This window comes from Pagrus major, chromosome 14 (genome assembly GCF_040436345.1).
Source record: "Pagrus major chromosome 14, Pma_NU_1.0".
Taxonomy (NCBI): domain Eukaryota; kingdom Metazoa; phylum Chordata; class Actinopteri; order Spariformes; family Sparidae; genus Pagrus; species Pagrus major.
Window position 1 is genome coordinate 23,575,331 of NC_133228.1, and position 22,492 is coordinate 23,597,822.

The following is a 22,492-nucleotide window of genomic DNA, read 5'->3' on the forward strand; positions in this document are numbered from 1 at the left end:
CTATACTGGTTGAATGAGACATACCTGTTTGTATTGAATTTAAGTGACAGACATTTAAATTTAAAACAAATATGTTTTAATGCAAAAACAAATTTTTGGGGGACAAATAAGACATACCTGTTTTAATAACATTTCACTGCTTCTTCTATTTTATATGAATATTCATTATGAAAAATCAACATTTCTTTTCCATTTCTTTTCGCTTCCATTTCATGTGACCCAGTGACTGCAAACCAATGTCGAATTTGGTCACTATAGGACACACCTCTTTTTAATGAATTGTACTGCTTCTTCTATTTTAAATAAATATTTTTATCAAAATTCAGCAGTTATTTTTAAATAGCTTATCATCGTCATGTAACCCAATGATTCCAAACCAATGCCAATTGTATCACTAAATGGGACAAATAAGACAAATCTCTTTTTATTACATTTTACTCATAATTCTCCTGACAATAAACAAACATACTCATATTATGCTTCTCCAAACTGTAAACCATAACCGATGTTCAGTTTGCTACAACCACTTTGCCATGTTGATGTGTCCCATGTGGCCTGTGTAGTGATAAAAGTGAGTCATTTGGTCACATGACATGGAAGCAATTGCAAAGAAATTTTTAATAATACATTTTCATATAAAATAGAAGAAAAAGTAAAATTTAATAAAAACAGGCGTGTCTTATTTGTCCCATTTAGTAATACAATCCAGCATTGGTTTGGAGTCACTGGGTCACATGACATGGAAGCTATTGTAAAAAACAAACAAACATTGTTTTAAAAAAATATTTTTACAAAATGAACACATTAGCAATCAAAATAAGTGTGCTACATAAAATCAGTTTAGTATTTTTATATGTATTTTTAAATATATTTCTTTATCATAATTTTCGCTAATATCATCAAGTCAGCATGAAGAAACAATAGGCTCGTTCGAGATGAACTGCGCCTCGCCTGGAAGGTGGACGAGACCAGGCGGCAGCAGCAGGGGGTGGTGACAAAAAGCTGCAGTCCAGTCGGACAGTTTCCAGCCGCCATCAAAGAATATACAGGAAGTCACAGAAACATTTACATCCCGTTAGAGCCATCTGTAGGCTACCTGTAGTTTGCAGAACACGTTCGGATAGCTATGGCTGAAGAAATTGCGTATGCACTGTCATTTATAAATCATACAATCCCTAAATTTAAGAAATTGAACTACTGAATTAACAGTCCAAACGTTCTCACAGCTACATATATAGGCGACACTTGGGGAGGACAAGCAGCAAAGGTTTCTTATAATCTTTATTTAGTGATGTATTTATATTTGTAATTATATACAGTATATATGTGGGAATATGTGCGTGTCTGGCATTGTATTCTATCCTTTGTTCTTTTTGTCTGCCTTGTAAAGCACTGATTGCTCGTTCTGATAAGTGTTATATGTGTATAAATAACCTTTATTATTATTATTATTATTATTGTTATTATCAACCACACAAAATATGTTTGTTAACAGATTAAACCTTCATTGCACAACATGAGATTCATATAATCTAGCATTAAATATAACAATTACACAGAAAATTAGGATTTTCGACAAAACGTAGTGTTTGTAGTCCTAACTAAGAGCCAATCAGCTCTTTGATCAGGCGACAGCCAGGCGTTTCCCATCATGCCCTGCGGTCTTGCAGTCGGTGGAGAGCAACTGCGGCACCTGGCTCTAAAAACTGCGGCCGCCTTGATCTCGTGAGGTTATCGTTGCCGGCGCGTGCATGACGTCAGAGTAAGTCGGGATCAAGTCGGACACAAATCTAACCGGCATGCATTGTGCGGTGGTCGCCGGTGATCGATTCTGCGCAGGCCTGGCTCATCTCGAACGAGCCTATTGTTTTTGTGTAAATCAAACAAACAATAGGGTAATTTGTTGATGGTCCCTAAGTCAGCCTCCAGTGCAGCGCGAGGTTCTGGGAGGCGAGCTAACCGTCCTCCTGCTGCCAACACTGGGTCAAACTGAGTAAGAGACGCCGTTGGGTGTCTCCGGGGTTAATGTCTGTCGAATATCCAACCTTAAACTAACTTCAAGCCTAAAACTAACTTCACTAATTCCCAACATTATTTTTCAAAAAAAAATTCAACACCATCCATGCACAACCATGTATGAAACTCTTGTAGAAAAATAATACATTTCCTTTATTTATTTGGTTTAAAAGTTGTCGAAATTAAACTTTATTGAGTCTAAAAGATCCCGGAATCAGTCAATAATTGATTCATCAAGTGTACATTTTTAATTACAGACTGTAACCTTGCCTAATGTTGCCAGAACCTCCAAATTCCTAGAAAAAAAAGAGCACATGACCTCAATATCCTCAATGGCAGTGGTGGATAGAGTACTGAAAATCTATTCTCAAGTTTAAATTAAATTATTCAAGAAAAATTAAAATTACCATTTAAGTAATCCACTCAAAGTAAATAAAGTACCGGTGGTAGCTACTATGGCACGGTTCAGGATCAGATTTAATGCAAACATCCATAAGACCATGAAGACAAACTACCCTACACTTCGAAAAAAGGGAGACCGAATACTTAATGTTATAATTTAATTTAATGTTGAATGAAGTACAGAAAATATAGAGTACAATCAAATGAAACGAGCTGTACTGAAAAAGACACAAAAACATGATTCCCGTCAACTAAATTATGTTATTAGTAGCTCTCCCATATGAACATAACCTTACAAGTAAACTAATAAAATATTAAACTAATAGCTATGGAATCATCCTTCTGAGAGTAACAAAATAAAGATTTGGTCATTTGGAGTGCAGTGCCCCAGAAAATGACAAGAGGCTCTGCTTAGCTGTGTTTGCACATCAAACAGAGAAAACTATACCCATACACAAAGTCTCACTCACTCACTCACTCACTCACACACTCACACACTCACTCACTCACACACTCACACACACACACAGCTTAAGACCCCCCAAAAACCTTTGGATTGGTCTCAGCTAGACATGTAAATCATTATTTAAACTCAGTTTATGAAAGAAAAATCCTCCAATTTAATTAATCCATGTAGTTATTTTCTAGTACACAATTTATGGCCTACAGATATGCAACCCTTGCACCAAGAGACCCCCAAATGAGCTGCATGGTGAAAATGTTTGCTGGCAGAAAATACTTTGCAATTAAAGGTACATTGTTGGGTTGTCCCAAAAATTCAGCGTTAAACATTGAAGATATTTAGAGGAATGTGATGTTCAGTCTTGTGGATCGCAACAATTGTTTACCTTCTTTTCTCACAGCCAGTTGGAAAATACTCTTTATAAAGACAGTATTATGTACCTTTCACCCATAAACAGTGTTTTTACGCAGAAGCAGAATAGATCTACGTGGGTCAGAAATAAAGAGAAAATATCACTATATAATGCTCTGAATGAAATACTGACTGACCCTTTTATTTAGCATTAATCTGAAAGAATGTAAAAATGGAAAGTAAAGGACAAGTCGCATTTTAAACAGTAAAAAATTAATTGTGATATAAAGAGCCTAACAGTATTTTAGGTACATTTGTTCTGAGCAGTTCAAGGTTTCACTCAAGCTGTATTTTAAGGACAAGTTGTCCTACTGCACATTGAGTTCATGTGAACTGCTACAAGCCTGATAAAAAGAGAAGAAGAAGGGTGTAATATGCAGTTCTACACTCTAATATGGCTCAAGGATAAGTATGACCATACAGTGTTATCTCAACAGATACACCCATCCTGCCCTCTGCTGGAGGACTAGAGTATGGACTCCGGATACTCCAGATATTGTAACTGTTACACTATTTGCACAAGGAGCTAGGGAAGAAATAGAGATACCCCATGGCAATAATGTGACGGCTTAAATTTTGTGGTTGAATTTGGTTGAAATTTTATAAAACATGTTTCAGGCTACAATGCAGAATTAAGGCAGCAATGCCACTTTCATTTGAGTCACAGAGAAAAATGTTTTGCAGTTTCCTTTGTAATGATGGGGGTTATACTGTAGCTCACATGTGAAAACAGGGTAAGATGAGGATCCTTTCCCCACAGGAAAGTAATGACTAGAGGCTGTGGGTTGACGCCTTCCCTGCTCTTAGGGTGTCCTCTGTGTGACATCATTTCACACACCAAATTACCTCTAGGTGAGGGGCACCAGTGGGCGCTCTCCCCTGCCTCCAAGGTCAGGGTGAACGACCACTGATGCCCATTCGCCAAAGAGTGCAGAAGCAGAAAGAGAAACATGCAAGGTTGTCTTCAAGTACAGCAGTCCTTCAGTGATTCAAACTCTCATAATGTTAGACATGCATACTCACACTCTCATTTTCTGTCTCTCTCTCTCTCTCTCACACACACACACACACACACAAACACACACAGATATTTTCACATCTTCATTTCCCAAAACTGCCAAAATTAGCGAAGGCATCTTGTTTGGGTGGAACCATGGCTGGGCTGATGGAGTGTGTGAGGCCCATCCCTACTCCTGGCACTCCCATGCCAGCCATACCACCCATCATCACGGGAGTGGCCATGCCCATATTCATGCTCATGTTCATTCCCATCATGCCTTGATTTGCAGGAATTCCCCCCATCCCCATGGTACCCGTGGTCATTGAAGGGGGCATATTTGCTGCCAGGGAGGCTGGCATGCCAGTTGCCATCGATGCAGGCATGGCCATCGTCATGGCATTGCCTGCCATCATGGGATTGGCTGGTGGTCTTATGGGTGTCACGTGGGGCGGGGAGCTGAGGTTCAGTCCTCCAAAGTTCTGGGCCAGCAGATTGACGGGAGGCACTCCTGCACAGACACATGTGAGCAGAGACAGTTAATACACTTGGGTTATAAAGCTTTATAATATGTCACAGTTTGGTCATTTTTGTCAGATATTTTAATTACACTGACCAGACTAATTTAAGTAAGGTAGATTTCAAAATACTTTCTTGACAGTGACCTGTCTCACTAAAGAGCTGGAGTTGTAAGGTTCATCAACTTACATTTAAGACTTATTTTTAATACCACATAGAATGCAATTTAAAACCTATTTCACAGTCAAACCAGCCCAAGTATGAAAAATGCCAATGAAAACTAGTAGGGATAATATGGCATAGAATTATTAGACTTTTAAATGAAATTAACGACTTTTGACCTTTTTAATACCATTGAAGGCCTTTTTTTGAGAAATGTAATCAGTGCTTTTTAGTTCTTTTCAAGGCCTGCAGATACCCTGCATATATAGACTCACTTTCAGTATTAAATGCACACAGAAAATTGACATGATACCTTGTTGCTGGATGATATTGTTGAGTGTGGGCGGTGTCTTCGTGGGGTTGAGGCCTGCTGACAGGAAGTCCAGGCTGATGTTGACAGAGGGGTCAGACCAGGTCGAACCTAATGACCCCTGACCTCCAACACCAACCTTCTGCTGTTGGCCTATGGCCTGCTGAGTTGGCATGCCTCCCAAGCTCTGAAATAGATTATAAATATTTTATACTTTGATAAATACACAAAGAGTAATTTCTGACATATAGACTATGGTACCATGGTATATTCAACAACAATTGACAGCCTTAAATTGGATTACAATGCTTAATATTATTATTTTATATATGATATAAAATTGGATCCATATTTACCACATTTTTGATTTATTTGGCAACACTGCTGAATGTTTGGGTCATAACTTTTAACATTTTCATTGCACTATTAATTTGGACTATTTAACAATGTTATACATATTCTTTCATGAAAAATGTGTTCTTTACAACAACTAGACCAGACGAACAAGGCTTTCCTTTGATGTGCACCATTCCTACCTGTTGAGAGCGAGAAAGAGGCATTGTGGGCATAGCAACAGATGCTCCTGGCGTCGCCCCTCCCAGAGAGAAAGTCAAGCTCTGAGAGGCACTCAGTGTTGTATGTGGATTGGTTAGTTGATGATTAACTCCTCCCATCAGGTCAAAGAGCTCGGCGGAAGGTGGGACAGGGGCGGGATTAGAGGCTGTGGGTGACTGCACGCTGCCAAACAGGTCGGTGACGGGCTGGGAGGGACCAGAGCTAGACGAAGTTGGTGGGTTCGCTGAGAAGGCATTCCAGTCTCCAAATTCTCCGTTTCCATTGGATGAAGGAGCAGCTGGACACAAGAGATCAGTAATTATGTTTGGTATTATTGTAACTTTAATCTTGACAGGAGCTACTTGACTACTTCACTGTGTACTAAAATTTAAATTCATTAATAATAAAAAATCCACGATAAAAAAAGACATCTAAAAACAGTGTGTACAACTTAGCTCTTTTCTCATGATCACCCTGGTCGGAAATTATTGACAGTATATTTCAGTAGGTTTCGCATATAACCTGTTCGGTCTTGGTTTTAAGGGTTTGCCCAGTCAGTACAGTCAATCGAACCCTGGTGCGAGCCAAACAACTGCACCAACAACATCGATCAATCCAGTCAGAAGCAGTTATTTCACAGTGATACCCCCCAGCATTTTGCTGTACAAAGACAGGTCTTTTTTGATCTATTACTATCTGTCTGTCATTATCTGGAACATATTGTCAATTTGTCCAATCAATGAGTTTCCCTTTCAGTCTGTATAACTTCATGTTCACTCCTCTGGGTTCATAAAAAGCTAGTGTGGACATGAGCCGGACCACAGCTAAAATACAGTAATGTATCTTCTTTTCTCTTGGCCAAATGAACTGAACTACAGGTGTGAAAACACTCTAAGGTGAGAAAAGCAATAACAAGTGTACCAGTGGAGGTTGGGAGGCTGGCAGAGGCCGCAGGCGAAGAGAAGTCGGCAAAGCCACCAATGAGGTCTGAACTTCCACCTGGATGGACGAACACACACAGACACATGTATTTACACAAAATCTAGAACAACCACCACGGCCTTCCTTTTTTTCCTTGTGTGTAAAGGTTTGAAGATACCTGCTGTAGTGCTCTGATTGGGTGAAGGATCAATCACTAACAGGTCAGCGAGGCCGCTACTGGAAGATTGCCTGACTGATGACTAAAGAGAGGAGCAGAGAGAGAGATCTTGATTTAATGCATACTGCTGAAAATGTATCTAACATCTGGAGAAGTGTGACTGTCTGTGTGAGTACCTTCTCCTCTGGGCTCTTGTCTCCAGTGTAGTGAGCTGCAGCACCCAGGTCCAGAGTCTTGCTGTTTGTTGCTCCACTGCGTTTCCGCGTGGTGGTGGTTGTGGTTTCTGTTGCTTGTGTGATCTGGATGCTCTTCGTGGTGACAGTTTCTTCCTCATCTTTGAACTCAAGGGTTTCCTGCCTACCGTTTCTTGATGCTCGGTCCTCCTCGTTGTCACTATGGCAACCAGAAGAAAGACATATGTAGAAAGCAGCACACAGGAGATTTTGCTATTAACTGTATTAACCTGCTTTAAAATTCTTGTCTGTGTGTCTTTGGTTACATAATGGATAATCCAAGACACAATGGTTCAAAGATTATTTAACACATGAAGTATCTGATGTGCAACACGTGGGTGACTCTTTGCATCATTTTATTTTTGTTTTATGATTCTAAGTAAAAAAAAAGGAAACCAGCTAGCTATTGCAATATCAGCCCCAATATGCGCAACCAAGGATGCATGTAGCAACTTTCTATTTTAAAACAAGCATTCACAAGCATGCGTATGTAGACAATGTTTACCTGATTCTGTCGGGTGAGTCGTCTCGTTCCTTTTTTCTGAACTTGTTGAGCGTGTCGTCGATAGTGCTGCCTATTTTGTCACTGATCTCTCCAAGCTTCTCACTAAAGGGGAAAGCTCCTCTGCTCTTATCCCAGTCCTCATCCCACTTACTCCGATCCAACTCGGTGGCTGGACAGAAAAGGACAAAGAGACATAAAGAGAGATTTATAATTGATAAAATACAATAAACATTACACTAAAAGAAAAAATAAGATTAGATCTGCTGCAAATTATTATGTCAATATTTGTTTGATTAATCTTTTGCTCTACAAAATTAAAAGTTAAAAGTCAAACATCAAAAGATACACAGTTTACAATTATATAATTGTTGAACTCTAATTTCAAAGAAAGTGGGATGAAGACCACCTGCAAAGCAGGACTGGATCAATAGGAACTTTACTTAATGTGATTTGTCTTTTTAGTTTTAATCATTTATAGAGCTAATCAATAAACCAATATTTTGAATTCCTTGTTCGAACAGGCAATTCAAGTTTGACTTTTAATACACATTCAAAAGAGCTCATGCTTGCTTTACACAATATTCTTTCTATAATACATTTCAAATCCTATGGGTGAAGTTATATCATCATTTTAATCCCCATCTGACTCGAGCTGTCGAAGGACATGAAGTGAATTACTTACAGTTCTTAATGCTCCCTCCTCCTCCTCCTCCTCCTCCCACTCCTCCTCCTCCCATACTGTCAGAGGAGACTCCAATGTATTTATCTTTGTTCTTCTTTGCCTTCTTCCTCTCCTCTCTCAGTCTGTCATCGTCCTGGACGAACTCCACCATCTCCTTCACCTTCTGACGCACATTGATGCCCTGATCCTTACCATTTTCATCTGGAAGGACACACACACACACACACACACACACAGAAAATTAAAACAGGAGGGCTACTGGCCAGACTTCTATGACATTTGCTGTTGATAGTAATTTTAGTGACAAGATGACTTTTAATCCAGTGCAACTGACCCGGGTCAAAAATCGGGTTTTCCATGAAATTTGCAGAGATATTCATGTTTTTTAGAGTATTAACAGGTATGTTGAAGTATGTTTTGGATATTTTCTCAAGAAATACAATCAGGCTAAAATTTCTACTTGTACACAATCATTCAAATTGACAAATAGTCATTAAATGTTACGAGCATACTGTATCAATGCTGCCTAGGGAATTATCCCATTTTCTATCTTGGTTAATCAGCAATATTTCTGATTGAGTTCAAGTTTAACCAATAAAAAAATGGCTAATTTTCATTAAGACACTCACCAATGAAGTGGTAGTTTTCTAGAGATCGCAGGTCGTAGATGTGTTCTCTGGCGCTGGTGACGACTCTTTCAGACCCATTCCTGATTAGATAGGCTAGCAGCAGTAAAGCCTGCAGAGGGAGAAAGAGAAAAAGAGAGATAGAAAGAGATGGAGTTAGAGACATGATTAACTCTAGGGAGATGTAGTCAGCATTGCTCAATGAGAAATAATCTATCCTAAAAAAAGTTAAAAGTCCGTTCTGTTTTACTGTACTTCAAGTGAAATTTGTTTTTGTTTTCCAACAGTTTCCCTGCCCTGAGTCACGTCTGCTCTCTTAAACTCAGCCTAATTCCTAAAATCCAAACTCAGTCTTAAGGAAAGATAAAGGAAGGAACCAAGAAATTGCCTCAATACAGCAGAGAATCAAACTGATTCACTTTTCCTTCTGAAATCAGTCCACCTCTCATGTTTAATCATACAGGCACAAAGAAGCACCAAGACTGAGAACAGAGCTGCACAGCACAGACACAACACCGGCACACCTGCTAACCCGAGTGTAACAATACCTTGTAGACTCGTCTCCAGTTCTTCTTGTTGTCTTTCAGCATCCTGGTCCACAGCATGTTCATCACCTCTGGGAACTGTTCATACATGAAGGTAGATCTAAACACACAAACACAATCACATAGTCACAAAGATTATAATGCTGGAAAAACCACACAGGTAAACCAAAGCATAATCGGGTCTAGTGTACAGAAATAGTCTTTCTTATTTGTCCTTGATAAAGCATCATGTATGGGTGTGTAATGACCCAATACAGTGTATCTGCTGCCTAAGTGATATGCATTTACTTGACATACAGTAACCATGTGTGTATGTGTTACACATACTTGGCTATTTCTCCCATCAGTTGTCCGGAGGGTCCCCAGGGGTCATCATTGGTGGCCTCCCTCACCTTGGACTCGATCTCTGAGTAGTTCATTACCACATTGGTGCTGTTGATAGAAACAAATATTTTCTACATAAATTACGTGCATTCAAATATTTGTTTGCCATCAATATTTCAAACACGTATGTGGCTTTTCCTCCTTATCTTTCTGCTTACTTACTGTAAACACAATGCTTATTAGGAGGTTATGTTTTCACCTGTGTCTGTCTGTCTGTTTCTTTCTTTGTTTGTTTGTCAGCAAGATTAGGATGGAGGATGGGCCTCGACCCAGAACACACCACATTAACTTTTGCTTCAGAAAAGGGACAGAACCAGTCACTTTCTTTAACATTGCAAGAGGGTATTTTTTCAACATTTTTGTTAATTTCCCAGGGAATAATGCATGGATCTTGATGTAAAAAAATCTGGTGTATTTAGGTAGCTGATATCTAAGAGTCAGTACTATTTGGTCTATAGTATATAAAGGGGACTGTTGGTGGAGGCATGCGCTCTGAATGCCATTCTAGTTATTCCATTTTTGGTCAGTCGGTCTTGCTGCAAATGTTCAAATCAGCAAATAATTCTCTTCACACTCTACTCATCACATTTCCAAAGGTCACACAGACCAAAACACGATTTGAAACCCACACATTCACATATTTACAGAGCTTAACACAAGGGCGACTACCAAATGACAATCTCTCTGGCTAGCAGAGCATCATCATCATCATCATATCTCACCTCTACACACACTCTCTGCACATTGTGTGTTTATGAGTGAGTTATTACAAACAGCACACACTCAAGCTCAGTATAACTGCGGAGAACAGGATTATCACAATAACTATATTCATGCATGTGTCATACACACAGCACACACTGAAATCGAGTAAGACAAGGAGAATCCCAGCTCACTGAATAATGAATGACAGCTTTCTAAAAGCCTCCGTTCTGACCAATGCGCTTCAGAGGACAGACATTCACGTGCACAAACAAGCATAGTTAGTTGAGCAGGGTGTGTATATCCATCTGTGTGCATGTGCGTGTGTACAACAGAGGTAAACACAGCCAAACCTCCCCATGAGCAATGTCTGCTTGCTTCCTGCCCTCTTTGTTTTTTGTGGGCTCACCTGCTGCTGTGTTTGTTTCCTGTGTGTGTTTGTTGTCTCTCTGAATGGGCATGGCTTGCTCTGCAGACCCCTGGCTAAAAAAACACAGCCAAAGCACTGCAGCTGAAGCACACCTCTTTCTCTCCGCCATGACTCTCTCTTACCTACTGCCTCTTTACCCTGTCATTCACCCCATTTTCCCAAATTCCTATCTCTTCCACTTCATTTTTTCTTCTGTTTTATCTCCTGCTCCTCACCAGTTTTCAATCCTGTCATCACTCTCTTCCTCAGCAGTTGCTCTCTTTCCCTTCCCTTCCTCTCTGTCTCATTCTCCTCTGAGCTCTGCCACCCTCGCAGCAAAAGGAGAGTAAGAGGCATCTGTACATTACAGGAGCTGCCTTTGACTGTGTTATTGTCAGCAGATAAGACAGACACAGACAGGGAGAGTTCCATAATAGCGTGACTCTTAATCTGCAGGAAAAGCGAGGCCGCCGCTGCCAGCTCTGTTGAGGTAGATCAATAATAGAGTGTATTCATCATGCCCAGTCAGGCACAACCAACAGCTGACGGGAGCTGGTGTCTATTACTCCATCTAAAGCTCTGCTGAGCTCTCCGTCTGTGCTACTTAGATATATTCTCTCTTCTTATCTTCTTTCTTTGGTCTCTTCACTCATCTCTCCTTCATACACTTTATTCCATCTACTTCCTCTTTCTTCCTTATCGCATTTGTCATATAATTGGTCCTATAAAAGGCAGAGCCAACTGGAGAAAGCAGTGTCTCAAACTGTGAGCAGACAGTCAAAGTAAAATATGACTTTTTCATCTTAGTATCCTTACTTTGAATGTGTTTTCACCATGCATTTGAAAATGTAAATGTGGAAAATAGAGATGTGATGTGCAAAATACAAAAACCAAACACCTCCTCTTCTATACCATCACTTTTATCTATGTTTAAAGAGGCATAGAGAGAAAAATATATGCAAGATGCCATCAATCTTCCTAAAAATAAAGATGCATTTCGTATGGCACAAGCATACCAAACTGTACCCTCCTTGTCACTGTAGTGTTTTTCTTTAGCATTTTTCCAAGGTTTTAGTGTTGTGTGGATACAGTAAGTACAGTACACTTTGAGTTAATACAGCTCCCACACAGTATGTATGTACTGTAAGCCTGCATTTAACCTTAGAAATGCACGTGCACATTGACAACCCACAGGGAGCTGAAATCTCCAACATTTAATTAACCAAAAACACAGAAAAAAAACTGGATAGTTGAAAGGAATGAATACATATTAACAAAAGATCACAAAACTGTAACAAAATGAGTTGTAAAACCTTATAATGTTAATGCGGTGACAGTGAACTTTAAATTATTTGCAACTAAACTATAAAAGAGAATCAACCACAACCAAAAACAGCTTCTTCTACATTCGATTGAGGCTTTTTTATTGAGTGCAACTTGTGTGCTTTTAAATTAAACACGTTTTTTTTCTGTTGTGAGGATGATTGCATGAAACAGGGTATGCACTGATCTGTAGCTCTATAATCTATATAAAGCACTTGATACAAAAAATAAATAATACAACTACACAAACAACTTTTTAACAGCCAAGGTGTTGCCTGACACAGAAATGCGATTATGATATATAATCAGCAGGTTTACTTAAGTTATCTCAATTAAATCTGCTTGATAAAGCCAGGATTTTTTGCAACAGTGCAGATTGTTGTGTGTTCGGGTTTTACTCAGCAAAGTTATTCATGTAATTTCGTCTGCCTCCTGGAGCAGACAGGACAGGAAGCTGTTGTTCTCCCTCCTCCTGGGTTACAGTAAAATACCCATTGCACATTACACTTGTAACAATAGATACCACAAAGACACACATCACAAACAAGCATGCGTTGTCTAGTGTTCAGACAGACAAAACAATGTGGGAGGCTGCAACACCAGCATTAGCTACTACAGTACGGTCTGTTTGGCTAACAAGCTTTGTTGTCTTGCTGCCCGGGACCATGGGGGCTTGGGCCTCGTTGGACCGGTGTAGCAATGTGCAACACTGTGAGACATGGTCGGATGCTAATTTGCATGCATCTTTACCATCCACATACAATTATCGAGCGGCTTGGCTTGCCATCGTTAGTGCCCCGCTTTCTAGTGGGGATATAGTGTTAAGTGAATGCATAGTGGAGGTAGCGGGCATCACCAGGGTGGGACAGGGCGTGATTCTGCAGCGGCATTCACAGAAACAGCACCCTGAGTCGACCTGGGTTAGCAGTGCTAGCGGAATTAGCTAACTGGATAGCATTCGTTCTGGATCGGAAACAAATGAATTTCCAGTGTGTATATCGTATTTGTTCTCGCTTCTGCGGTCCAGTGTGGAAAACATTCAATGGCAGATGGCATTGCAAAATAACACATTTCTGTTTATGCCACAAGGTTGAAGCTTGGCAGCTAGCCAGAGCTAGTCGGAGCTACCAGCTGAGGGGCTATCGCCGTGACGTCACGGCCCGTATCCTCTCCTCTGTCAGCGATAAAAGCTGCTGATGCTGCCCGGCTAAAGCCGCCTAGCTAGCCGGCTAGCTTGGAAGCCACTTAGCGGTTAAGCTAGTACACACAGCTCCACCTGCGCCCTGGTACTCACGCTTTGTCCACCAGCTCTCTGACTTTCCACATATTCAGCATCTCCGCACGCGGGCTCGCCGCCTCGATACTGCGTCGCCCCCGCGTCTCTACGCCCGACAAGACAGGTGGTATCCGGTTACCGACGGCAGTCCCCCCTGCTCCTCGATGAGCTCCGTTAGTACAGCGGCCGCTGCGGTTAACGGACCGGCCCCAGTTGCTACGGAAACGTCGTCGTCTGCCTACGTCACCGAAACGTCGAGATGTGCCCTCGCTCGCGGACTGATATTCGTGTTTTGTAAAGAAATCGCTCACTTGTTTGTCTGTTTTTTGTGTACAAGAACATATTTTGCAATAATGTGCACAATTGTCTGTGTAGAAAAAATGGTCAGACGCGTATTGAATGGAGATTGTTTACAATACGCTGGAAAACAATGCCTGTTTTTTTAAATTACATTTTTGGTAAATTCCATATTCTTAATATGAAATGGTCTGATTAAAAAGCCCAACTTTAATATTTTGCTCAATGATATTTACATATAGGCCATTCCAACTCCCAACCAAACCTCCAAAACAAAACTCAGACTTTATACCAGACATATTTTTAAATGTATTAATCTCTTCCTCTTTTTGTTTTTTACTCAACGTCTAATTGCGGCACATCTTTTATTTTATTTTTATTTTATTTGTTGTTGTCTGTCTTGTTTTCTGACTGTAGAATAAAGTTGCTGGTTCTAACAAGGTGTTGTAAACTTGTTATATATTTGCTTTAATAAAGTTGATCAAATAAATCCTATGCATATTTATGAGCGTGAGGATGTTATTCGTTAAAGGTGCACTGTAGTTTTAGGGAAGACATTTTAATCAGGAGAGAAAGATCTTCATCGGCTGATTTTATTTAATGCCTGAACAAACTAAAAAAAACCAAACTTTTCTCTATTTCATTGCTGAATAAACAAACTGACCTTAAAGGAATAGTTCACTCTACAACGAAATTCAGTCATTATCGACTCACCCTCATGCTGATGAGAAGTCCGGTGTAGTTTCTTATTCCTCAAAGTGCAGCTGGAGACCCGCGGGGGTACCTGCAGCAAAAATCCATATAACGAGCATCAATTGTGCCCGAGAGGAAAAGGTCCATAAAACTACACAAAAACTTTGTAATATTCCTCCATACTGCTCGTCCGCTGCAATCCAAGTGTCCTGAAGTGGCGACATCCAGAGTTTACTCGAAACGACGTCATTTAGTACATTTTTACAGCCTAAACAGTCACTATGCTATATCTGCCTGGAGGCACGCTCCGCGTTCACCTGAGTCTCCCTCACAGCCGATTGCACTACGGAAGCCGCGCCGGACAAGATCAACGAGACTCGCGGTAGATACACACCGGTATTTACATCCAGCTGTGAGTGTCAAAGTTTCAAATTACTAGTGCAGGCAGATCCCTCTTGTGTTTGTGTGTCGCTCGGTCGCTCACAGCAGGAAAAAGAAAAAGAATTTCCCCTTGTGGGATTAAAATAGTATAATAAATTAAAAATTAAAAAAAATCGCGAGTCTCGTTCATATTGTCCGGCGCGGCTTCCGTAGTGCAATCGGCTGTGAGGGAGACTCAGGTGAACGCGGAGCGTGCCTCCACGCAGGTATAGCATAGTGACTTTTTAGGCTAGAAAAATGTACTAAATGACATCGTTTAGAGTAAACTCTGGATGTCGCCACTTCAGGACACTTGGATTGCAGCGGACGAGCAGTATGGAGGAATATTACAAAGTTTTTGTGTAGTTTTATGGACCTTTTCCTCTCGGGCACAATTGACGCTCGTAATATGGATTATTGCTACTGCCGGAGGGTACCCCCGCCGGTCTCCAGCTGCACTTTGAGGAATAAGAAACTACACCGGACTTCTCATCAGCATGAGGGTGAGTCAATAATGACTGAATTTTGTTTTAGAGTGAACTGTTCCTTTAAAGACAACACAATTTCATACTGTTTTACTGTGTTTATATGTGGCGGACCCTGCCACCTTTCTGTCTTCAAACAGTGTTCTGGGGACCTTATTTTCCTCTGAGAACAGCTTGTTTATTCAGTTATGGAAAAACATAACATAGTGCCCCTTTAAAGGATAAATATTGAATTTTATTCGTTTTAGTATTTTAAGAATAAAAAAAGGATCGTGGACAGAAAATGGTCCACAGGCAGACAGGTGTAGGTGAAACAGATTGGGTGTCTTGTTTCATCTGTGTGTTTGGTATAATAGTATACAAACTATATTTCGCTTCAGCCGATGTGTCTTTTCCTAGTTTCATACACTGTGCTCTGTTTTTTAAAAGGTTGCTTTTGCTTCATTTATCAGCTTTACAAAGTGTGGTGTGATCCTTTGGAATGATCATGTGCTTTCTCTCATAGTATATTTTATTATCATTTCATAGTGCACCAACTAACATACAAGACAAAACAGAAATATAGGCTATTGACAATAACACTTCTCCTCCATCCCAGTTTTTAGGGGCTCTGTGTAACTTCTGTGTTGTGCTGGAAGCCAGTTGTTAGTTTATGCTAGTGGAGTCCATTTCTAAACTAAAGTTAGCTACTGTTAGCGGAGTGGTGAGAGGAACTGAGAGGATAAAATCACAACCTTTGGACTGTCGCTGAAATATCCAAAAAAAAAAAAAAAGAAATCCACAGTAAAGCAGCATTAAATAACTTTAAGGCAACTTGTAGGCAACCGAGAGAGACGGGGAATGTCTCATTTTCCACGTCACGTTACAATCTGCCCCTTTAAATTTGACAGAAAAATGTAGCCTGCTGTTGTTTTGTCTGCTGCCCTCATGATGTCAAACCTGGCCAACTAATTTAATTGCATTTTGGCAGCCTTTATGGCACTGTAGAGTGTTTTCTCTACTGGAAGGGCATCATAGCCAATGGTCACAAGGGTGAAAAGGATGAATATGTAAAAAAAAGGGAAAGAAGGCAAAGGAGGAGACAGAAAAGAGACTAAAGAGGAGGAGAAAAATGGGAGGATAAAGATAAAAAACAAGAAAAACAAGAAGAAGAGAGGAAGAGGAAAGGAAGGAGACGGGACATGGAGATGGAAGAGAGAGAAGAGCAACACCCTTTTATCCATTCCCAACCCATCCATCCATCCATCCATCCATCCATCCATCCAAAATATGGTCTTAATATGAATACCCTTGTTACCATGAAAGCTGACAGCAAAGGTTTCAGCCATTTACCTTATTTGACTTTCTCATCTTTGATTTTTACCTTCACATGATTATGAATTAGTTTAGATTTTTCTCTACACCTGATATTTTCATACAGATGGAAATACTGCCCTCCAGTGATTAAAGTTTAATACTGCATCAAAGTGTCTGTACGGAGGAGTTTTTCAATGAAAGGCGGTGGTGAAAAGTAACTACTAAGATATGGTCAAGTACTGTATTTAAGTACAATTTTGCAGTGCTTATTTAACTTCCACTCCACTACAGTTCATGGAGGTCTATTGTACTTTTGATTACATCGTGTAATCTTCAGTCAGGGGATTGGCTTCAAGAAATATAATGAAATCAATGAAGACTCGTGATTCCGTTCAAGTTTCAGCTCTCAGAACACCATTTTACTGAACAAAACACCAACACAACACAAAACGAAGCACATTCATCCACCAAAGATGCACAGTCCTCTGATTTTGTTATTTTTCACTGCATTTGGAGATCAACAGACTCAAATCTGTATTCCCTTTTCACTGTTTAACAACACTGTGGATGTTTTACCACTGATCAACTCTTCTTTCATCCCTTAAACATATATCATGTGAAAAGATGAGATAACCTCACAGAAGAATTATTCATGGCAGCAGACGCGACAGCAGCATACTTATCACATTTCTTTAGAAAGCATTTGTCATCTGCACAGTAGAAACCACCACCAACTCCCTGCTGAAGACAGCTGGTAGGGTCCACCCTGCCTCACCACTAGAGAGCACTGTAATCCTGCTGTTGTCTCTCTTTGTTGGTGAAACTTGTCCTCAGTAGGTATTTATCATAGTTATGTCACACTTGGACCAGAACAATGTGTTTAAAGTTTTGAAGACTTGAGAATTGCAAAATGTTTTCATAGTTTCAAACCTGACAGAAAAATGTGCTGTTTGTCGGACTGTAACCATCGTGCTGTCAGACTTGTAAATGCAATATTACATTTATTAGACATGGATGGACAAAGGTTAAAACATACTTAGCAAATATGGCTTACAGAAAGGGAAAGAAGTTAAGTTTATTTATTCTACTTAAGTACAATTTTGAGGTAGCTGTACTTATGATTTTCTATTTTATGCTACATTGTAGTTTCTCTCTACTGCAGATCAAAGGCAAATATTGTAGTTTTTTCTCCACTATGTTCATAACTTTAGCCACTAGATACTTTGCATATTGGGACTATTAATACAAAATATGATCAAAAGAATAAACGCTGTATATATAGTAGTTAAAGGGTAACTCCATCAGTTTTACAGGTCTTGGGGAGTACTACGTGATGAAGGGAGTATAAAACGTTTTGTTGCTCCAGAGGAAATGTAATCTGATAAATGACCTCCAGAGATGTCACTCAATGGTTAACTTGCATTATGGGTAATGTAGGCAACAGGCTTTGAATAGCAGTCCACTGTTCTAGCATTTGGTCCTATAACACTGTTGGACTCATTATGGACAGTTTAAAAACAGCTGATCAAAAATTGCTACAGCAGAACAAGAGATATCATCTGTTTTATTCCACACATTCTTCCTTCCTTTCAAAACCTGCTGCCTACATTACCCACAATGCAACTTAGTCACAGACCTGTAAACTAACTTTAATTTGTAAAATTGGTGGAGTTACCCTTTAAAATTGACTCCAGAGAGTAGCTGCAACATCGAAGTGATCGATCATTTAAGTCCAGTTACATAGTAATATTAAGGTCATTCTGCATGATGGCTACTTTTGGTACTTGCAGTGTACTTTCATGCTAATTCTGATGTATTTATAAAGTTTCAATGCACTACTTTTTCCTCTAACAGTATTTCTACTCTGTATTGCTGTTACTTGTACTGTATACCTTAAAAAAAACTATATCCTAACTACAGTGTAAACTATAAAAGTTGACTTTAAAAAGACTTTTAAAAAGTCCAGAAACCGGTTATCTCAGAATTACCATGTAAAGTAGACTATTAAATTTAAGTTGCACAAGCTGAAAAGTTTTCACAAATTAATTTATTAGTCTGCTTTACTTGGTAATTTTGAGCTAATACGTTTCCTCGATTTCAGTCACTTTGTCAGATTTTACAGTGTATTTCTTTCGCCACTGCTTGCACAGTAGTGTAATTTCAAATGAAGATTGACTTGTATCATAAATATGACAACTAGCTTCTTTGGAAGTGCATTTTTTGCAGATCGGAGAGAACAGAACAGATCTTGTAATCAATTACTAATGTTATTCAATCAAATCAGAATATAGCACTCGATCAACTTTGTGGATGTATTTGTAGGTGCAGTTGTTCTGTCTGTAGCTAAATGAGCTGCTACAGTCTCAACCAGGTTTCCCTTGTAAATGAGATCCCTAATCCTTGTGGGACTAACCTGGATAAACAAAGCCTTAAAACACTGCAAAAGCATGTAATGTACAAATGGGTGTACGTGGTACAGAGAGTTCAGCCGGGCCAAGAACAAAATACTTGATTTTGAACATTGTGTTCTCAGTTTTCCAATAAACCACGAAAGTAACGCAACAATATTACATGAGTCAACAAGGAGGTGCAGACAGAGAGAGATATGGGGTAGGAGCAGAGACAGAGGAGGAAGTGGACAGAGCATGTGAAGGCAGTGTGTGTGTGTGTGTGTGTGTGTGTGTGTGTGTGTGTGTGTGTGTGTGTGTGTGTGTGTGTGTGTGTGTGTGCTCTGTTCCCTGGAGTCCACCCTGGAGATCGCTTGGGAAAAAGACCTCTAGGTCTGCCTGAGGTCTGACTTGTGGCCAAGAAAAGCAGGACTAAAATAGAGAGAGAGAGAGAGAGAGAGAGAGAGAGAGAGAGAGAGGTGGACATGGGGAGAGAGAGAGAGAGAGATGGAAGATGGAGAGGGCGTGAGAGGAAGGAGGAGCCAAAGAGATGGAGAAAGAGTGTGGACAAAGAGCTTTGTATCTGAGGAGAAAATGTATGGAAAATAAAAACATTCACATGCTGTCACACACGCAAACACTCACACACACAAACACTCGCACACACACACACACGCACACACACACTCACTGCTGATTGGAACCATATGCTGACAGACAGAAAATAATGGGAAACTGTGAATTGTTTGATTTGTTTTCCCTCCTCTTCGTTGCGTTGGTTGGGATGGGGATGGGGGTGGAAGGCGTCCGTGACCGTAGATGATGATCAGCCATGGGAAATTCCAGTGAGTAGATGTGTCCGCCACGCTGCATGGACAGGTCTGGTCCATTAACAACATGCACTTGGGGGGGGGGGGGGGGACTTCCAGTGTGTGAACCAGGAACATGAGCAGTGGGGTGCCCAAGAAGTCATGAACTGAGTACAGCTGATGGTTCTGATACTGAATGACCACAAGCCAACACTACTGCATCTCTCTTTTTCCCACACACACATAAATAACACAACAGACCCGAAAGCAGCTGTTTCTTTAATCCCCAGCTTCAATTAACTATTAATAAAACACACTGAAAGTAAATCAACACCTGTGTAGTTAAATCAACAAGGACAAAGACATTTCAAGGACACACAAGACAAACATACTCGCATCTGTCAAGGAGAACACACAACTATGCACACATGTGTAAACAGTGGGCGACATGGATCTCAGTAATTTCACCTTATGATGCAATTACAAGAGTTAAGCTCTTCAGAGAGCATGGGAAAGGTTCCTAGCGTTACATTTTTCTATTTTCCTTTCCTTTTGCAGTCGTGGAGCAGCAGTGTTGACTGATGAGGCAGGACAGACTGAAGACAAGCACCTGTGCATGTAAGGAGACAGACATTAAGAGCCAATGAGCGTGTGCCTGTGTCAGAGATAGTGAAAGGGAGTTTTTTTGGCCGGTTACACTTCCTTGTTCCTAACAGGAGAAAAATGCAAAGAGGGAAAAATAGAGGAAGAGGGTGGAAACAAAGTGAGTGGGAGACAGAGTGAGAAAGGAGGGAGGTGAGGGAGAAGCGAGGCTGATTTGCTGCAGATGCTCTGGTCTACTGGGAAAATGACATAAGGTTGATGTTTTATGGAAATGGGTGTGTTTATATTGGTGTGTGGGTTAATGAAAAAGACATTGTTTCACGTATTTAAAACAAGGTTTGACCAGCTGGAGGGGCCAGCAGTAGCTTAATGGTTACAGAAGTGAGTCTGCGATCATGAGGTGGTTTGAATTTTGAACAAGACAAAGAAGGTGTAAGGATGGGAGAACAGATGAAGGTACACTCCCTTTACCTTCAGCAACTGTTACCAAGAAGGCAGTTTAGTCGCATCATCCTCATTCTTGTTTTCATCTTGCCTATCCTGATAGAGCATAAAACTGGTTTAAACATCTTCAGTTTCATCCCAGCTTCTACCTACATCCAGGTAGCTCTAGCTGTGACTGAAACCTCTTTTGAAATTTTGAAACTGCGATTCGTTACTTTTTGGCCACTTGAGGGCAGCAGAAGCAAACCATAAACAAAATGAATATATCACCTTAAACCTTGTACAATATGTACTTTCTGCCACTATGGGATTTCTCTATCAAAACAAAACTAAACAAAAGATGTAAGTAGCATTGGATCATGGGAGTTCTTGTCGTCATTGTAAAACAACTACCACCAGGGTGAGGCCATGTCTTAAAGTTTTATTAAAGTTATTTTTTAATCACATTCACTGACTTACTTCCTCTGGCATCTGAATCTCTTCCTGGCAACAGGAGACCAAAAGAAATCCACCATTACCTTGAATAAAATTGGCATTTCTCGGGGTTTGAACATTGATGGAAACATTTGGGATAATAAAAGGACACAACTCAACAAAATGCAGTATATAATAAAGGTCTCGTCGTTTTTAAACATGTTAATGCAGAAATGTTACATATTATTATCGACTTGATTAAAATACTATTACTAATCAAAATGTTGGTGCTTACAGGGGGGTCACATCTAAATATACTGTATTATTTTTGGTAGGAAGCGCAGAATATATCATTCATTCGAGGCTTTACATCTTCTCGCAGTGCAGGCATTCTTTCTTTTTTCATATATTTGGACATGCGTCTGCAAAGCCGTTGGGACAAATTTGAGTGCAACACCATCAAGGGTAGGATCGCTCTACGTCTATACAGGCTCCCTTCATTGGGCTCAAATTTGAACGTTGTTTTTGATTGGTTCCCTTGTTTGAATTTGCCCCGCCTCTCGCCTGCCAATTGCACTTTTCAGCTTTTCTGCCCAGTTTAAAACATTTGTTAGAAAAGCAGCATTTGAATGTAATAAGTCACATTACTTTGATGAAGTAATGAAAATAGTAACTTTACTTATTACACTTCTAACAGGCTAACTAGTAATCTTTAAAATGCTACATTTTAAAAGCAAACTTCCCAACTCTGCTGGAAACACACTAAGTAATCAATCTTGCACTGTACATTTTTAAAGTTTAAGTTGTACGAGCTAAAACGTTTTAACAACTTAAAATTATTAGTCTACATTACTTGTTAATTTTGAGGTAATTGGTTTCCTCGATTTTCCTTGAGTCACTATGTCGGATTTTACAGTGTAAAGTACCTTTAATGGACATGAATGCAAACTATCTCAAATGATTAAGAAGGCAGATGATGGTAAAAAAGAGCAAAAGCTGGATTTTTTCGGCATGTTTATAGTTTT

At 39.9% G+C, this 22,492-nt stretch overlaps 1 protein-coding gene across 1 annotated transcript; it reads right to left on the bottom strand.

Moving 5' to 3' along the window:
* Window positions 1-2,617: 2,617 nt before the first annotated feature.
* On the bottom strand, window positions 2,618-13,798 carry LOC141008388 (clathrin interactor 1-like). The gene is made up of 12 exons (XM_073480725.1): window positions 13,638-13,798; window positions 9,853-9,957; window positions 9,529-9,625; window positions 8,984-9,092; window positions 8,355-8,555; window positions 7,673-7,841; window positions 7,111-7,327; window positions 6,935-7,016; window positions 6,757-6,834; window positions 5,817-6,133; window positions 5,284-5,467; window positions 2,618-4,800 (listed from the first exon to the last, which is right to left on the bottom strand). Exons 1-12 carry the CDS (start codon window positions 13,676-13,678, stop codon window positions 4,394-4,396), a joined length of 2,007 nt encoding a protein of 668 aa, XP_073336826.1. The 5' UTR covers window positions 13,679-13,798; the 3' UTR covers window positions 2,618-4,393.
* Window positions 13,799-22,492: the final 8,694 nt, after the last annotated feature.